The 20,560-nt window shown below is 39.2% G+C and overlaps 1 protein-coding gene across 1 annotated transcript in view; it reads left to right on the forward strand.

Annotated features, from left to right (window-relative positions):
- The window catches only part of LOC126293299 (ras-related protein Rab-11A), a 52,402-nt gene extending 39,335 nt beyond the window's left edge, over positions 1-13,067 (forward strand). Inside the window, exon 5 of the mRNA XM_049986429.1 lies at positions 11,682-13,067. Coding sequence (XP_049842386.1) covers positions 11,682-11,827 — 146 coding nt within the window. The 3' untranslated portion in view covers positions 11,828-13,067. The remainder of the gene's footprint in view (positions 1-11,681) is intronic.
- Positions 13,068-20,560: the final 7,493 nt, after the last annotated feature.

Here is a 20,560-nt window from a genome sequence, read left to right on the forward strand (position 1 = left end):
GCTTGGAGAAACTGAAGAATCACAATAACAATAAAATTGTTTTGTTTTGTAGAAACGAAAGAATTTTGAGAGTCTCAAGTCAGCTTCTTGTCTGTACTGTAACCACTGAGTGGGACTGATGTTGCAAGTTCACACAACATAGATGTTTTCATTACCTTCTATGTCACACATTATTATTTTTATTGTTGCTGTTGTTGGAGCTACCCATTTATCTTCATTCTGGATGGGATCAACTCTTGTGTACCCGAAAGTCAAGTATAGATATGTTTCTGCTGTCTTTTATAATTGAAGGGATGAGAATGATATAATCCAAAGCCACAAAATGTAAAAAGTTTTTCAGGAGAACATTTAAAAACTGAATAAATCCATAAATCATATTCCTAGCTTCTATGGGTATCCAACAAAAGTAGGTTATTTCTCCAATGTGTTAATATACATGAGTGCAGAGGCGGAAAAAATATCGTTTGGTGACATAACATTGTGCTTTGGTCTGTCATGCTAAATGAATATAAGGTTTACAAAAATTTGAACATCAAGATACAACATAACTCACAATGATAGTGACTACAATATTTCTAACAATATAGCCAATATCTATCACCTCAGTGTAATTTTCATCACTTCCTTCCTTCGTTTCACTCACCCTTCAACTGTTGTTGTGGTCTTCAGTCCCGAGACTGGTTTGGTGCAGCTCTCCATCCTACTCTATCGTGTGCAAGCTTCTTCATCTCCCAGTACCTACTGCAACCTACATCCTTCTGAATCTGCTTAATGTATTCATCTCTTGGTCTCCCTCTACGATTTTTACCCTCCACGATGCCCTCCAATACTAAATTGGTGATCCCTTGATGCCTCAGAACATGTCCTACCAACTGATCCCTTCTTCTTGTCAAGTTGTGCCACAAACTTCTCTTCTCCCCAATCCTATTCAATACTTCCTCAATAGTTACGTGATGTACCCATCTAATCTACAGCATTCTTCTGTAGCACCACATTTCGAAAGCTTCTATTCTCTTCCTGTCCAAACTACTTATCGTCCATGTTTCACTTCCATACATGGCTACACTTCATACAGATACATTAAGAAACGACTTCCTGACCCTTAAATCTATACTCGATGTTAACAAATTTCTCTTCTTCAGAAACTCTTTCCATGTCATTGCCAGTCTACATTTTATATCCTCTCTACTTCACCATCATCAGTTATTTTGCTCCCCAAATAGCAAAACCCCGTTACTACTTTAATTGTCTCATTTCCTAATCTAATTCCATCAGCATCACCCGACTTAATTCGACTACATTCCATTATCCTCGTTTTGCTTTTGTTGATGTTCACTCCTCTCAAGACACTGTCCATTCCATGCAACTGCTCTTACAAGTCCCTTGCTGTCTCTGACAGAATTACAATGTCATCGGCGAACCTCAAAGTTTTTATTTCTTCTCCATGGATTTTAATACCTACTCTGAATTTTTCTTTTGTTTCCTTTACTGCTTGCTCAATATACAGATTGAATAACATAGGGGAGAGGCTACAACCCTGTCTCACTGCTTTCCCAACCACTGCTTCCCTTTCATGTCCCTCGACTCTTATGACTGCCATCTGGTTTCTGTACAAATTGTAAATAGCCTTTCGCTCCCTGTATTTTACCCCTGCCACCTTTAGAATTTGAAAGAGAGTATTCCAGTCAACATTGTCAAAAGCTTTCTCCAAGTCTACAAATGCTAGAAACATAGGTTTGCCTTCCCTTTATCTTTCTTCTAAGATAAGTCGTAAGGTCAGTATTGCCTCATCTGATCTTCCCCGAGGTCGGCTTCTACTAGTTTTTCCATTCGTCTGTAAAGAATTCGCGTTAGTATTTTGCAGCTGTGACTTATTAAACTGATAGTTCGTTAATTTTCACATCTGTCAACACCTGCTTTCTTTGGTATTGGACTTATATTCCTCTTGAAGTCTGAGGGTATTTTGCCTGTTTCATACATCTTGCTCACCAGATGGTAGAGTTTTGTCATGACTGGCTCTCCCAAGGCCGTCAGTAGTTCTAATGGAATGTTGTCCACTCCCGGGGCCTTGTTTCCACTCAGGTCTTTCAGTGCTCTGTCAAACTCTTCACGCAGTATCGTATCTTCCATTTCATCTTCGTCTACATCCTTTTCAATTTCCGTAATATTGTCCTCAAGTACATCGCCCTTGTATAGACCCTCTATATACTCCTTCCACCTTTCTGCTTTCCCTTCTTTGCTTAGAACTGGATTTCCATCTGAGCTCTTGATGTTCATGCAAGTGGTTCTCTTATCTCCAAAGGTCTATTTAATTTTACTGTAGGCAGTATCTATCTTACCCCTAGTGAGATAAGCCTCTACATCCTTACATTTGTCCTCTAGCCATCCCTGCTTAGCCATTTTGCACTTCCTGTCGATCTCATTTTTGAGAAGCTTGTATTCCTTTTTGCCTGCTTCATTTATTGCATTTTTATATTTTCTCCTTTCATCAATTAAATTCAATATTTCTTCTGTTACCCAAGGATTTCTACTCGCCCTCGTCTTTTTACCTACTTGATCCTCTGCTGCCTTCACTTCTTCGTCCCTCAAAGCTACCCATTCTTCTTCTACTGTATTTCTTTCCCCCATTCCTGTCAATTGTTCCCTTATGCTCTACCTGAAACTCTGTACAGCCTCTGGTTCTTTCAGTTTATGCAGGTCCCATCTCCTTAAATTCCCACCTTTTTGCAGTTTCTTCAGTTTTAATCTACAGGTCATAACCAATAGATTGTGGTCAGAGTCCACATCTGCCCCTGGTAATGTCTTAAAATTTAAAACCTGGTTCCTAAATCTGTCTTACCATTATATAATCTATCTGATACCTTTCAGTATCTTCAGGGTTCTTCCATGTATACAACCTTCTTTCATGATTCTTAAACCAAGTGTTAGCTTGAACTATCCCTTAGAATATCTGGCGTGTGTGGTATTAATGACATAAGGTCTTTGAGTTTTGCTGTCACAAACTGGAATGGGTTTTAAGTATTTCCTTGATAGCTGGAATGCATTAAGCTCCTGATGTGGTCATCCTTTTCCAGAGATATTTACAGTTCTGAATTTTTCGAAATCAGTGTACTGATACCTTACTTTTAAATGTGATGACATTACTTCATCAAAACAAAAAGATGTCACTACAGAAAATTGGAACTGAGATGCATTATCATGTTTGTCCTTCTTTGCAATATTTATCTGCAAAGATGTCAGATCTGTGAAATCTGCTTGCTTCATTTTAACAACTGAAAGTAGCTTCTTCTTGCACGATTCTCTAATGACTGTAATTCAATCATCAGGGGTGTACACAGTGGGGTTTCTGTTCTTAATGTGTGCTTCTCAGTTTGACTGAAATTGCGGTCACAGGGCAATTGTGTGTATTCAATTTGTTGAAACCAACTTTCAGTGGCCTTAAATTTTCCTAAATGCAATAGTGATCCCTCTAGTGCAACAGTTGCCCAGTTTTTGCCTTGGCCTCTGCAGTTATCACTAATAATGTGAAGAATGTTTGCTTGAGATTCTTCTATTTCTAGAAATTATATCGAACAGCTTCCAGTCTCATCAGATCCGTACTTTACTCCATCTTTACTTCACACAAACATGTGTTCCTCTTCAGACCCACAATAATGAATACCAAAATTATGTCTGCAACTTCCTCTTCTAGAATGCAGGCCCACATGTCATCCTTGGTGTTGAAACATTTGTTTTAAATCAAAGGCAATTGTAAAATGTTCCTCAGGATTTTCCTTAGCTAAGTTGTCCAGCAGATGCTTTGGCATGATATAGGTCCCTTTCAATTTTTAATCTTCTAATCATATCTTCGAAATTGGTCAACTGTGCATTTTTTATTTCAATTTGAAATTCATCACGTACATGACTTGTGTCTGAACGAGGCGATTCAAAACCAATATTAAAATTAAGGTTAAAAAATCTCAATTTTGAAACTTTTACTTGTGGTGAATTTGTTCTTCACAATATTTCAATAGTGTTACTGATACAATGAAGATGTATTAAAAACAAAGATTCCAAGCGGGAAAGCGCCGGTAGACAGGCACAATAAAATGACACACAAACACACACACAAAATTACAAGCTTTCGCAACCGGCGGTTGCTTCATCAGGAAAGAGGGAAGGAGAAGGAAAGATGAAAGGATGTGGGTTTTAAGTGAGAGCAAGCAGACATATTTAAAGGCAAAGAGTTTGGGCAGAGATGTCAGTCGAGGCGGAAGTGCAGAGGCAAAGATGATGTTGAATGACAGGTGAGGTATGAGTGGCGGCAACTTGAAATTAGCGGAGATTGAGGCCTGGTGGATAGATAGAAGATAGGATATATTGAAGGGCAAGTTCCCATCTCCAGAGTTCAGATAGGCTGGTGTTGGTGGGAAGTATCCAGATAACCCGGACGGTGTAACACTGTGCCAAGATGTGCTGGCCATGCACCAAGGCAGAGCCACGTGTGAAAGCACCCACGTGATTTACCAACTGACCTGCCTACACTGTGACACTTTCTATGTGGGAATGACCAGCAACAAACTGTCCATTCGCATGAATGGACACAGGCAGACAGTGTTTGTTGGTGATGATCACCCTGTGGCTAAACATGCCTTGGTGCATGGCCAGCACATCTTGGCACAGTGTTACACCGTCCGGGTTATCTGGATGCTTCTCACCAACACCAACCTATCCGAACTCCGGAGATGGGAACTTGCCCTTCAATATATCCTATCTTCTCTCTATCCACCAGGCCTCAGTCTCCGCTAATTTCAAGTTTCCGCCTCGGCCCAAACTCTTTGCCTTTAAGTGTGTGTGTGTGTGTGTGTGTGTGTGTGTGTGTGTGTGTGTGTGTGTGTGTGTGTGTGTGTGTGTGTGTGTGTGTGTGTTTTTTTGGAATGGCTCCTTACCCTCTCCCTTAAAACCCACATCCTTTCGTCTTTCCCTCTCCTTCCCTCTTTCCTGACGAAGCATCCGCCGGTTGCGAAAGCTCGTAATTTTTTTTGTGTTTGATTTATTGTGCCTGTCTACCAGCGCTTTCCCGCTTGGTAAGTCTTGGAATCTTTGTTTTTAATATATTTTTCCCATGTGGAAGTTTCTTTCTACTTTATTTGATACAATGAAGAAAGAGACATGTCATGGCAGAGAGAGAGAGATCTGTGAGCAGCTATAATGAGTGGCATACTTAGGTATATTATTTGTGAAGTTGTGAACTGTCTGAACTGCTTCTGGTGAAATGTTCCTTGATTTATTCCACATTTTTCCTGGAAGCAAAGGAAAAGAATGAAAGTAATTTTAAAGGTAAATGGCCAGGACACAGAAATTTTGTGAATTTGTTTGAATATGATACTAAAAGGAAAAACACTGGATAAATAAGCAGAATAGAACAATTATGGTTTTTCTGGGTAGCAAGAGTAAATTAATTTTTAACTAACTCTTCTCTCTTTTGGAGAAGTGCATTGTCCATCACACTAGTGTTTTTGTAAGTTCTTAAGACGTCCTTAATTGTTCTGAAGCCCATGCACACTTAAAAATGCTTCTCTGTGTACCAAAATATAACGGCCACTAATCTTATCCTGGTACAAAAGTAACCATTCGCCGCGAAACTGTGCTTTTCCTTTTCTCTGGTTACCTAAAAGACTAATATATGTTAATCATAGCAATATTTTATTTATAAAAGGTACATGATGTAAAAAATTTATTTCAGATTTTTGTTAATCATTGTGATCTCCTTTGCACTGGTTTCATCTTAAAATAGCTCAGAAGGTAATTAATTTGGCAATTGAAATCGTCCATATCACAAAAATAATGGATTATCTCCTCTACACATTCATGAATTTTGCTGCAACACTTATTTTTATATGTACATCCAGAACCTCAAATTTTAGCACCAACAGTTTGTCCTGTTTTATCAGTTATGCACTCTGCCAGAATTTCTAGGTCACTTACATTTTTCTCTTTTCAAACTGCACATATTTCTTTTTTTTTTTTCTTCTGCCTTCAGGGTCTTTTAGTAGGTGATACTTCAGGAGACCTTTTACATTTGTCAGCATCCTAAACCAAACAAAGTATTCAGAATGAGAAAGACCAAAGCCACTTTAACACGTATAACATACCTGAATATATGATGTAAATAAAATAGAAACTTCCACATGGGAAAAATATATTAAAAACATAGATTCCAAGACTTACCAAGCGGGAAAGTGCCGGTAGACAGGCACAACAAATAAAACACACACACACAGAATTTCTAGTTTTCGCAACCGACGGGAGTGGAAAGACTTACCTTAGGGGGGAAAAAAGACAGGTGTACACTCGCACGCATGGCCCCCCCCCCCCCCCCCCCCCCACACACACACACACACACACACACACACACACACACACACACACACACACACACACACACACACACTCGCACTCGCACTCGCACTCGCACTCGCACTCGCACTCGCACTCGCACTCGCACTCGCACTCGCACTCGCACTCGCACTCGCTCACTCACTCGCACTCGCACTCGCTCACTCACTCACTCGCTCACTCACTCGCACTCGCACTCGCTCACTCACTCACTCGCTCACTCTGGGTGTGTGTGTGTGTGTGTGTGTGTGTGTGTGTGTGTGTGTGTGTGTGTGCATGTGTACACCTGTCCTTTCCCCTCTAAGGTAAGTCTTTGCGCTCCCGGGATTGGAATGACTCCTTACCCTCTCCCTAAAAACCCACATCCTTTCGTCTTTCCCTCCCCTTCCCTCTTTCCTGAAGAAGCAACTGTCGGTTGCAAAAGCTAGAAATTGTGTGTGTGTGTGTGTGTGTGTGTGTGTGTGTGTGTGTGTTTATTGTGTCCTGTCTACCGGCGCTTTCCCGCTTGGTAAGTCTTGGAATCTTTGTTTTTAATATACCTGAATATATTATACAAATAGCCTTACAGTATTAAAATTACCGATAATGCAGTAATTGATAGAAGTATAACTTGTTCATGATTCACACATACAAATTTTAATTAGCGAATATATAATAGTTATAATTACGCAATAATATTTTACTGATACAGTCCTAAGTCTCAATGTTTTAAATGTTTAAAAAAAGTAAGTAATTTGGACTTACCATGTCATTTTCTGGGTGAATATTCATCAGGGGCACAATAACTGCTTACACTGGACGAATAATCTTCTTCAGAACTGGTCATTTCTGTTTCGGAATTTTCTTTTTTAGTTATGCTTGGAAATAACCTATTCTTTGCAAGCGCCATTTTACTGTGAGTTGTCACACATGAAAAAGACTACTTCCTCACTGTATAAGAACAAGTGTGAACTGCTCTGCCATCGAGTGAGTGAAAGTTAAAATATTTTTGAGAAGCTTCCTCTGTTGAATAGAAGTTGAACTAACACAATAACCTATTTTGAGAAAAATGTGGCTTTGGACTATATCATTCTCACCCTTTCAATTGGTTATTGCCAGAGAGCATTATCTTTGGTAGATGTTTGTTATATTTTGAAATATAACAGACACCTACCAAAGATAATGCTCTCTGCCAATAACCAATTGAAGGCTTTGAAGCCAAATAGTTTTTGTAGTTACGGTATTGTCTGTACAAAAGTTAAATAATGTAAGTCATTGATGTCATTGTCTTCCACATTGTTCTATGTTTAGTAGGTTGTTTACTGACACTTCAATGTTTTAACAGCATTTAGTACTAAGTTGGAACTCCTTTCTTTTCTGTTGTTTCCCAGTGATTAAATGTCTGTCAAAAACTTTAAAAAATGTAAAATCGTGATAGTATCTTGGTTATTTAATAACATATTGTCCGAGACAACATTTAATCTGTTGCTGATATTTTGATGTAGATTTGTACCCGCAAGTTAAGTAAGCTGGTATGTCAGTAATCATTGCACACATTTGTTTCATTTTTTAAATGTTGGCATAGCAAGGTCTTCATTCCAGTTATGGAGCACTGCCTTCTGTCTTCTTAATGGAGAGGTTGCATCATTACTCTGTCCTGTATTAATAATCTCTTCTGACAACTCTTCCAAAACTTACAAGACTCAGCATTTAGCTTTCAAATCCGCACAAGGGGCATGCTCTACGGTCATAATGTCCCTTTCTGTAGTTGCTCTCCAAATTTCTTAATAGTATTTTTCACATGCTTTTATTGATATTGCCTTCCTTGTTTCTATTGTGAAATTCAGTTATTTAATTAGCTTTATCTTGATGTAAATGAGATCATTCACAGTTTATCTGATATGTTTCCCCAGCTCGCTATTTTTGTTATTCTGTACTGTTGCACTTTGATATTCTGTTTATCCTCAATCTTACAACTTTTTAAATATTTCAGATAAGCTTCTTTCTTATCTGTGATGTTTTTGGCATCATCATTCAGTATTCCTAGCCTGTTCTTTATACATAATTTTTATCTGCTTTCCAGATGCTTTATGTGTCGGAGATGCTGTATACATGCTGTTTCCTACTACTTCTCAGATACCAATTGCAGTTGTTATACCAAGATCTAACGCTTTGTCTCTTTCATGGTCTACTTTGAAGGTTTTGTTTGTGGAATTAGGTTTTGGTTTAAAGAGAAGATCCCATTGTTGTTGGCATATTAATTTTGATTTTGTGAAAGAAAATGATTTGCTCTGATACTTGCATCTGGTGTGTTTGACTAATGCTGCAGTTTACTTATTTGCTACAGTATATTGTGTTTGAATTTGGTTTGTCTCTGTGCCCGTGTGAATTGAATTAGTGTTTGTGTATACAGAGAAGTTACTGGCAGTTCTAAAGTGAGTTGTAAGCTTCAGTCTGTGTGATAGTATCTGTTGCTGTTACATATTGCTTCACCATCTATATTACTAAAACACTGTCCTGGAACCTGGTACGTGTTGCAACAGGGGCAACAAAAAAATCGATTTTTCAATATTTAATGTAATTATTTATGAAATTTAAAATGCTGTCAAAATCTACCCATTCAGAGATGTAATTTTGTGTTAGAAGTTTAATACTATAAGACAAGTATTACAGTTAGAATCTGTTCATCCATCCAGTATCTGAGAGCGAGAGCACTCAAAGACTTCCAATAAAGATTCCATTTCTTATGAAACTTTTTCTCACTGATAGCCCCGCAAATGATCAAATGAAAAAAGTAAAACTTCAGCATCAGGCATGAGTCTAAATTATTACTTGTTCAAAGATTCCAAGACTTACCAAGTGGGAAAGCGCCGGCAGACAGGCACATGAACAAAACACACAAATACACACACAGAATTACTAGCTTTCGCAACCGATGGTTGCTTCTTCAGGAAGGAGAGGGAAAGACGAAAGGATGTGGGTTTTAAGGGAGAGGGTAAGGAGTCATTCCAATCCCGGGAGCGGAAAGACTTCCCTTAGGGGAAAAAAAGGACAGGTGTACACACACACACACACACACACACACACACACACACACACACACACACACACACACACACACAAGCAGACATATATATATATATATATATATATATATATATATATATATATGCTTGTGTCTGTGTATCCATCCGCACATACACAGACACAAGCAGACATATATGTGTGTGTGTGTGTGTGTGTGTGTGTGTGTGTGTGTGTGTGTTTGTGTGCGAGTGTACACCTGTCCTTTTTTTCCCCTAAGGGAAGTCTTTCCGCTCCAGGGATTGGAATGACTCCTTACCCTCTCCCTTAAAACCCACATCCTTTCTTCTTTCCCTCTCCTTCCTGAAGAAGCAACCATCGGTTGCGAAAGCTAGTAATTCTGTGTGTGTATTTGTGTGTTTTGTTCATGTGCTTGTCTGCCGGCGCTTTCCCGCTTGGTAAGTCTTGGGATCTTTGTTTTTAATACATTTTTCCCATGTGGAAGTTTCTTTCTATTTTATTACTTGTTCACTACTACTAATTCTATTAACAACACATGCTGCATCACTGAATGTACCTGCAAACTTGTATCATTGTAAGACGCCTATCTCAGACAATACCATGTCATAAACATTTAGATGCATCATACGCAAAAATGGGTTGCAAATTTCTCAGTTGATATTCATCCATTGTTTCATATTGAGGGCACCCGCGATTTCCAACCTTTCGATACCTCTTCTTACATACATGCTTAGCGATAAATGTTCACCACATTAACTCATGTGTAAAGTGATCAGACATATGAAGCAGTTTTATGTATAAGAGTTTGATTCTTTCAAGATTTGGGGTTTACCGTTTTTTTCCAAAAACAATAATCATTTAGTTTTTATGTATTGTGTTTGTAGTTCTTCATAAACTGCTGCCATTTCCTTGTTGAAGTGCGTGAACACCTGCTACGCCCCATCACTCCCGTTTTAATATGTATATAAACTGTGTTGTTCTTCCACTAATGCATGGTTATGAACATTGTTTTTCCATGTCTTCATTATGCATTCCAGCTGACAACCTCCTGTCTTTATCAACTTGGCTACAAAACTTGTAGTAATCTTTACGTTACTCTGACACCCATATCATCTTATTAGTATCAGTGATCACTACTGGTTTGACTTGTAATTCCCACTGTTCCTTGGTGATTCCCATTGCTGTCTCAATCTTTAATGTATCTTCAATATCAAATTATTTTAACATTTTTTGTTGCTGTGATAGACTTCTTTCAATCGACGTGACTAGTAGCATAAATGTCCTTTGGTTAGTTCACCAGTGTTATGGAAGATAGGAAGAGGTGTCCAAAAACCACTTAGTATTAATATTGTATGTAATTTTAATTTACGTAGTAATTTTGGATTTTCAGATAATTGACTTTATTATAAAGTTTTTTGTTTTGTTCTTATCAAGTTTTAGCATTATACATTTTATACATTATACTTGAGAGAGAGAGAGAGAGAGAGAGAGAGAGAGAGAGAGAGAGAGAGAGAGAGAGAGAGAGAGAGAGAGTGTGTGTGTGTGTGTGTGTGTGTGTGTGTGTGTGTGTGTGAGAGAGAGAGAGAGAGAGAGAGAGAGAGAGAGAGAGAGAGAGGGGGGGGGGGTGGAGAGGAGTGAAATTGTTTGCTGATTGGCTGTCACAATGAGAAACGTATCTGGAAAAAAAAGGTAATAGGTTATTAAATAAGGGTTTTTCGTAATCTGACATGAATGAAACTCCGAGTAAATTGACATGTAGCGCTCTACTGACAGTCATTGCTGTTGAGCTCTGGGATATGGATAGTGGTCATTTTGTTGAATATATTCATAGTTAATTCAATTTTAAAGAATCATGCAAATGTTTGAGAGTTAATATTGACACAGATGTAACAGTGAAAGTTCTAACAATAACAAAAATTACCTCTTCTGGACAGTCTGGTATGGACTTTGAGAAACGGATAATTAATAAAAATTGTCATCTGGAACAAATACATAGTACTGTTAAAAGTTTCAAGAAAGTATACTATCAGCTTCAATCCAAATAATGTAATGTAATGTTTTTATTTGTATGGTGTCAGCATGTCAGTGCTTCGTTGGAAGTGTAAAAATAAGTTTACATACGAGTGAAAATCCTCATTTGCATTAGATATTTCATGCAATATTCTATGTCTCCAAAATTTGCTTAAAAATGTGAATGAAAACTAGGTAGCAACTTGATGTGTTTAAGTTATTGCACATAAATGTTAATTTCTACTTACCTTAGTGTTACTTTGTTGCAGAAATCTACCGCATTGTTTCCCAGAAACAGATCCCAGACAGCCCCGATGAGGACAACACTCCCTCGGGCAACATGAAGCCGATCCACGTGGAGCCTACGGATGAGAGTAGTGCGGCGGGTGCGAAGCGTGCCTGTTGCACTCCGTAGGTGTATCTCCCGCCTCACCCGGCTCCCGAGGTGCAGTCGGAGTCAGGTTCCCACCTCGAGTGTGCCTCTCTGTCTGTCGCAACACGAGAGCGGGAAGACGTGGAAGACTTTTGGGGGGGGAGAGGGGGCTTGGGATCTACAGTGCTGGGGCAGAAAACACCAGTCTTCGTCAGGGTGACATTCCTAATTGCGTAGCGTAATCCCACTTTAGCCGCTCGTGTGCCCGATGTCCGGCTAGGTGGTCTCGTAACTTATTTATCGATGCACCCGAGTAATTTAGAGGTCTTTCTGGTTTTCATTTTAGATTTACTGTTGTATTGTTGAATTTCTATTTCTGCAGGAACTACTGATTTTCCCTTTCTTTTACTTTTAAAAAGATGTGAGTAATGTGAACAAAGTTATGTTAGTTGTATTATTTACTCGTACTGTTATAGTTTAGATTGGAAAGAGTAACAGACAAACTGACATTTTTAGTTTTACATGTCATTCACTCTTTTTTTCCTCTGTTCTCGTGTGATATTAAAATAATAGTAGAGCCGCAAAAAATACTTCGGCAGAATGAATTGCTGAACACTGTACTTTAAACGTGGGTCAAGGAAACTGAGAACAGGTCGGACTTCAAAAGTTGAGAGCTTTCAACATTAAATAAATGGTTGTAAGAGGTAATAGTCTAAATAATACTAAGGCACGTAAGTTGTTTGATGATTGTAAATTGAGATGATGTGAATTCCATTTTTTAAAAAGTTATTGTGGTTGCTAATAGACTTGGGGGGGATTGGTGAACTGTATATTGAGAAATGACATTTTGAAGGGGGAAAAAGAGAGACATTAATTTGCTATTTTTTAAGCTTTGGATGGCACCCTGTAAGTGCCAGACCGTGATGTGACCCAGTGAAGGAGCCATTCCCCCTAGATGAGAATTTTTGTTTTGCCTGGTGCCATGTACTTTCTGCTGCAAATGCACCTTGCACCGCTGTCTTGACTTGTCTGTCTCGCCCGTGGGTGACCGATCACCCCTCTGGCACTGGTTGCTTTACTCGACGTGAGCTGCTTTTTCAAACACCTGTGCTGTGCTCGTTCTTTATTATTATAATTATTATTATTACTATACATTATATATGAAAAAATATATATATACTTTTTCCTGAAGTGTTACTGCTGATATATTATGAAGGTGTCCTTACGTTGTAAATTTGAAAGTATGGCCATAATAAATTTACTTATTCAGTAGTGTTTCATATCTGGTCGTTTGAATGGTAATTATTTCTCTGTCAAGTATGTTTCCTTACAGAGACCCTCATTGTGGGTGGGATAATCATCAGATAGTATGTACCTGAAACATAATAATATCTTACTGTTTTCAGCTGGGTATGACAACTAATGCTGTTCTTATTTTTGCATAATTGACTTTGTAATAGCAATTACAGGCAGTGACAAATAGTTTCTGCATGTTTAAATCACATTGCACAAGATACAATTTGAACTGCATATACCAACTTGAATTGTGGAACAGATTAAGTACTTCAAGTTAAAAACAAATGTTTTAAACTCTGCCTAGTCTTTTTAAACTAGAAAGCATTTTTTGCCAATGATCATGGGCCAGTTTGTCACTACATACTGAAAGTAAATATCAAATATGTGACCACTCTTGGAGGTAAGAGTATTTGTTACTCCCTTGACTGTATATGCTGGTACATGATGAAATATATGGGGCAAAAAATAAGGGAACAAATGTGCCTGAAAATGAAGGCATTGATTCCATCTTGCCACAAATGGTTTTGTTTTTCCCACTATGCTCCTTAATCTAAAGGATTTCCGAATTTTCTATTCCAGATTGTTGCCAGGTGCTAGGGCTTGTTTTGGGTAGACAGACATAGGTTGTGAAGTCTAGCTCACAATAACGAGTCTAGATGCACTGCATATGGTATCTAAAAAATCTTTACTGCTCAGGAAGTTTTCTCTAGACTTTTAGGTGGTTGTTCTGTACCACCTGTGTTCTTTGTTAAGTTCCATCTTGCACCATTCTGCATTTTCGGTCTTATTTTGCTTGGTGCGATTTAAGCTAGCGTATAAACTTTGTCCTCTTGACAGTTCATTTCTTACTTTGAACATTTGAAAAAAGGGAATATTAAATACAAAATAAAATTAAAATTCACATAATTATTTTAAATTTACTGATCTTTTTCATTTTCAGTTTGCTTCATTACTTTGAAAATGGGAATGAGGAACTGAGTAAGTGCAGAGTTGTGTGTGGTCCTCCAGTTACTGTAGCGGTCTCGGTGCCCTTGAAGTTCGCACTGTACTTCACTTCACATAACAGTCTCCTGCTTCTGATCACTAGGCTCTGGAGATTTCACTGATACAGTTCCTTATCCAAGTCCAGTTCCGTTAAAAAACGGTATTCAACTCGAGTTTCTTCTTCTTCTTCTCTTCTTCAGCCACTCCAAGGTTAGGCATAGAGCCTGTTCCAGTCTCACTATCTCATCCTCAGTATTCTCACTCTTCTTTTGCCCCACAGTTTATAATCCATTGCTAATTTATGAAGTCTTTGTGACAACATGTGAATTACGTGTTCTCTTCAGTTTTCTTTGTAGATGATTGCCTTTTGCATTATTGGTTGCATCCCTAATTCTTCCCTTATTACTCCATTTCTTATTTTGTCTTAACTAGTGCAGCCTTTCACAGATATTAGAAATTCCATTTCTGTTTGCCATAAATCATTTTTTCTCAGTGTCCCAACTTTCCACCCCATGTTATGAAATGTTTACTGCGATGACTTTATTAAATTTCAGCTGTCTTTCCTTCCTGGTTTTACCCTTAAGTGTTTTCCTTATTGTGCCACGTATATGCTTGTAAGTATTAGTTTTTCCTGTATATTCATATCTTGATCATATGATGTGTTACATCTTAAATACTTCATTGGGCTACATTTTCAGTCTGTGTTATTATTATTATTATTGAGGACTATATTTGTTCATACTGGGTAATATTTAAAAAGACAATGGTTTGATTTGAGTTTTAATTATAGATATAGTTGTATTGTAGTGTGCACTTCCCATTTATTTTATGTAATGCCAAGTGGTGGTAGAACACACATAAAAGGAGGTTCTAATTGGGCAGTTTTCAGAGCCAGTGGCTCCTTCTTTAGACGGAAGGGTTGAAGGGGAAGGGAGAGGGGTGAAGGAAAAGGACTGGCTGGAGAGGTCTAGGAAAAGGGGTAGATTTGGGAAAAGTCACCCAGATCGCAGGTCAGCGGAGACTTACCAGAGGCGATGAGAAGGAAAGACTGATTGTTGGGAACTGCACCGGATGAGATTTGAAAACCTGAGCACTTAAATGTGGAAGTCAGGGTAATATGCAAAACAGAGATTACTGCTCAAATGTTGTGCGCAAGTTAATATAAGTGAAAATCTTTGTGCGTAACAGAGGTGGGAGGTGGCAGTGAAAAATAGATGGGTAAGAAATCTCTGCAATATTCTTGTCAGACCCTATGGTTCTAATGCACCCATCTCCCTACCCTATGATACTACCCACATGACAATCCACGCAGCTAAATTTGCCCTATGCACCCTCCAACCACCACATATACCAGCCCTGTAACTGGCAAAACATATACTTACTTGTGAAACAATGTCATACACCAGCTGTTACGTAAACACTGCTCGGCCTTTTACATCAGCATAGCTACCACCACATTATCAGTTAGGATGAATGGGCATAGGCAGGGGGTGTATACTGGTAACACACAATATCCTACAAAATGACAGTCATGACCTCTGTGCCTGTTTCACCACACACGCCATCTGGAGTCTTCCCCCCACTCAAATTCCTCAGAACTCTGCAAGTGGGAACTCTCATTACAATGTGACCTTGGTTCTCACCACCCAGCTGGCTTTTCTTTACGTTAATTTCTTCCGTCCCAGCATTTCTTCACATAACTACTCCTTTCTTCACTCAATTTTCTACATCTTCCATTTTCTTGCCTGTTTATTTTTCGCTACCCTCCCTCCCATCTCTGTTATGTACAATGCACATAGCTTTTCACTCATATTAACCAGTTCACAATGTTTAAGCAGTAATCTCTGTCTTGCATATTACCCTGCCTTCCAGCTTTCAGCTCTCAGGTTTTCAAACCTTCTCCGATGCAGTCCCCAACATTCACTCTTTTCTTCTCACCGCCTCTTGGTAAGTTGCACCTGACCCTTTGGTTCTGGGTGATTTTCCTAAAATCCACCCCTTTTTCCAGACCTCTCCAATCCTTCTCCATTATGACTTTTCCTTCTCTGTCAACCCTTTTGCCTGAAGGAGCAGCCACTGGCTCCAAAAGCTTGTCTTATTGCAACCTTCTTTTATGTGTATTTTCTGCCACCTCTTGGTGAGTAGATTTTTTATCCATCTTCACTTTCTTGTATGATAACTTGATCATCTGCAGTTAACATTGTGTTAATATGTTAATTCCTCCCAATATTTATGCCTGATGTTGCTGTCTTGTCATTTTCTCTTCATTTCATCTATGTGGATATTGAATAATGTTGTTGACAAGCTACACCCTTGTTTAATGCCTTAATTTGTTTGCACGTCTGTACCCATGCCAATTGTAATTATAGTGTTTATACATAGTCTTTTTGTGACTTGGATCAGATGTTTAGGGATTTCTCTTTTACCCATTATAGCCCATACCTTATTTCCTTAAATGCTTTTTTATCATCCACAAATGCTAGAGGAGTTACCAGTAAATTCTCATCTCTTGTGGATTGCCAGTTTTAGTGTGAAAACATCATCTATGTGTGATCTTCCCTTTCAGAAACCCACTTGTTCCACCATTATTTTAAGTTCAAGATATTTCATAGCCTTTCATGTAATATTTTGCTGTAGATTTTGTAAACAATATTCAGAATACTTATATCTCCGTAATTAGATGTATTATTACTTTCATCTTTCTTATTTTCCTCTGGTGTGTCATATTTTACCCAGCTCGTGTTAAGGAAATGTAGCATTCTTAATTCTATGAGAATTAATTGGGTATTTATCCTTTCTAGTCCAGGTGATTTTCGGTTTTCCATTTTTTAAAATCTTTTATCAATTTCATCAGTTCTATACAATCTGTTCCTTGCAATTGTTCTATACTATCTACGTCTTTGAATTGCTGGGCAGTGTCTTGATTATTTATGATGGGTAATCTAGTCAGATGTTTAGATTTATGGTATCTCTTTCTTTGTAAAAGCTTTTCATTAATTTTTATGGTCTGCCACAGATATAGTATTCTACTCTGCTTATAAATGCTTCTCAAGATGTACTATGTACTGATCTTACTATTGCATTTGCTTCATTACTTTTCCTATGGTATTGTTCTTCAGCTTCTTAAAATTTCTTCTGTAAGTATTCATTATATGCTTTCTGTTTATTGTTTATGGCATTAGGTGTTTAAGTTCCTGTGTATAGTTCACTTTTGAAGAGATTGTTACATTCTTTGGAGTAACTGAAGTTTACACAAATAAGTATGTGTAGATTAACCAAACCATTTTAATGAGTACAGCAATCTAAGTACCATGCAAAGTCCATGTACATAGCTAGGCCGCATTCAAACAACTAGCAAGCTTCCTGAGAACAAAGTGAAGTGAGCATAAAATGGAACCAAAGCAGAATGAGGAAGAGAGCCCTCTCTCTGGGATTATAATAGGTAGATTGCTTAGATTGCTTGTCAGACTCGTGAGTTGGTGCTGTCTGTGGTGTGCGCATGCCAATTTCGTTGCAATGCTGCCACTGCCCAGTGGCCGGACCTATGCCACCAAGTGTCGGTGTGTCGAGTTGTAATGAGTTGGCACCCCAAGTCTTATTCTAATTGCCAGCATGATGCCTGTGTGGTAGATATGGTAACAAAAAGTTACCAGTACAAACCCCTTGGCAGGGCAACTCTGAGACCGTGTGCCTCTGGTGTACTTCCCCCATAGCATGGGACGGCGCATGACACCTAGAAAAATGACTAGCACCTCTTCTGGGCACCATCAGTGGGCTCCCCTGGATATGAGAGAAGTCCCCTGTCGGTTGGTGCCGGAAGGTAAGGTTGCAAATGACCTTGGCAGTGATAGCTGTTGCAGGGGGCGCCTGCAGGTGAGGCACTAGCTTCAGCTGGCATTGACACCAGAGTGTGATACATGGGGGTGTTCGGAGGATTGGGGTGAGGAGGAGATTTGGGAGCCAGCTGGTACAGCACCTGTTTGACCATCCAGTGATGTAGGCAAGATAGTGCTCGGTATAAGAAGTGGTGGTAAAAACGAGGAAGGAGGCTCCGACGATGTGGAGAAGGCAGCATCTATATGCCTGGAGGGAGGGGGCAGACAAGTTGACAAGTTCTCTGTGTGTCTCTTTGGGAGGGGGGGGGGGCGGCACATTCCCCCTGTGTACGAAGTATGTTGTGATGGCAGGCCACCATCTTGTCCTAAGTCTGCAGTGTGCAGAATCTCCAACTCTCCTGGCTGTGGATGAGCACCGGGATGCAGTGCTCATGTTGACCAGTGACCAAAAGTGTGAGTCCAAACGAAGGTTGTTGGCATGTATTGTCCGAAGAGTGTGCAATGTTTGTAGATTTGGAAGTCAGTACACCCATGAGACAATATGCATCCCCACGCCATAGAATCTGGACAACAAAGACAGTCATGTTTGACAATGTTCCTCAGTACATTAGGTGTTCTCACCTTTCACCATATGAGTGTATGTCCAGAATGCCTGTTTTGACTGAAATTGCTGTCCTCCAAAAGTGTGTCCAGTGCCACTCCTTGTCGGTCCATTGCTTATGCTCGACACTATCGTAAATCTTTGAAAATGGTACACTCACCAGTCAACTTTATTGAGTTATTACTCCTTCCCCATTTGCATCGTGTTAAGGATGAATTGGACCCCAACTTAATTTTTATGAATGACAGTGCACAACCACGTCAAACAGTGCAAATGCAGCAGCTCGTGTAACAGGAAGATATTTGGCTATTGGACTGGCCTGCCTATTCTCCTCACGTAAGTTCCATGAAACATGAGTGAGAAGTGCTAGGGAGACATATTACAGTGAAGGCATATTTGTTGAATGGACTGGCCTGCCTGTTCTCCTGACTTGAATCCCGTTGAATACATGTGGGTTGTGTTAGCTCTATTCCAGCATGTCCACATACACCAATGACCACCCAGCAATTGTCAACCCTGCTGGTGGAGAAATGGAATGCCCTTCCACAGGAATTTCTTACCAACCATGTGGCCAGCATGGGATCACATTGCAGAGCCTGCATTGCCATAATTAGTGATCACACACTCTATTAAGAACCATATTCTGCCGTTATTAACTTCCAGGAAACTATTGTGAGTCACGGACTCCAATGTAATTATTGTCTTTGAATAAAAGTGTCATTTCTGTTTGTCTCATTGCCTTTTTCTTTCAGTTCCTTCTGTCCTATACTGTAGCAGTTCTTTCTATGTATGGTCCATGTTTCACTAAACTGTGTTACTTGGTAGTGACACATCATGCCAAAGCTAATTTCATTCGTAAGGCTTACACATCAATGTATGTTTCCTTCCCTGTTGCTGTTCTGTTTAAGATTCCCTGTCATTCACAATCGACGTGGTGCGGTGGCCTGGTGTAATGTTAAGCTCTCTCTATACAGCTTAAACGTGTTCGTGGACTTAGTTGTTGAAGAATGCTGGTTCTGCTTTCTTGCAGCGCCGATGTCTTCTGCTAGCACCGGACGCTTCTCCGAAGATTTCACTGCTAAAAAGGGGAAAGTTTCACTCTCTCTGTTCTTATTTAAAAAATATGATACTCTTGGAATATCATTCAATGCACCGGAACATATTTATTTCCACTCTGGGGGGGAAAAAAAACAATCTTTATAACATAAGCCCACACATTACCGGGCACCCAGAATCAGTTAATTACACATTTTTGAACACAATTAATACATAAGCTTTTATTGTGGCTGACTATCCACTTCCAGTCCACGTACTCTCAACTGCAGTTCAACGTGTAATATACAGTCACTATTTCGAGTCTCTCCATTTGTTTTTTAACAATACAATGCTACATTACATGGAGCTTCTGGGCCGTATTTCCTTATTCTTGGCAGGTCACGCTGAACACTTGCCAGCACCGACGAATTACCTCCCTTCCAGTTTCGCCTGCACAAACAATAAATGGGTGCAGTATCCCATGCTCATCCTTACACCCTGCTTTAAAATAACGCGCATTCGAAATGGCTGGAACACAAGTGTCTCCAGACTTTTGTAAAATTCTGGGGGCACTACAGTGGGTCATTTCCGTGTTAGTGCATGAGCTCTGGCAACCAGTATTTCTTCTGTGCTCACAGTGTTGCCCTTTTAAATACAATGCTGTTATGTGTATCATCATCTCAGTGCAGAGGTTTGTGTATACAAACCTAATGTAACTCAAGTTTCCAGTAGCTGTAAAGCTGTACATTCTTGTGAACTGAACAAGTTGAATCCTTATTGTTATTAGGAAGCTCAAGTAGTCTTCACTTGAGTGTCAGGTATGATTCAGGAGTTTAGCATGTAGTAAACAAATTGTAAATGAGTGACACAGTTGAAGCATTTTTGGCAGTAGCCCAGTGTTCATTGTGACAAACAAACTATTTTGTGTTTGTGATCCAGACTTGCCACGATTCTTATACACTTAAGTGACAAAGAAACAGATATAGACATGCGTATTCAAATACGGAGACGTGTAAACAGGCA

This window comes from Schistocerca gregaria, chromosome 10, assembly GCF_023897955.1.
Source record: "Schistocerca gregaria isolate iqSchGreg1 chromosome 10, iqSchGreg1.2, whole genome shotgun sequence".
Classification (NCBI taxonomy): Eukaryota; Metazoa; Arthropoda; class Insecta; order Orthoptera; family Acrididae; genus Schistocerca; species Schistocerca gregaria.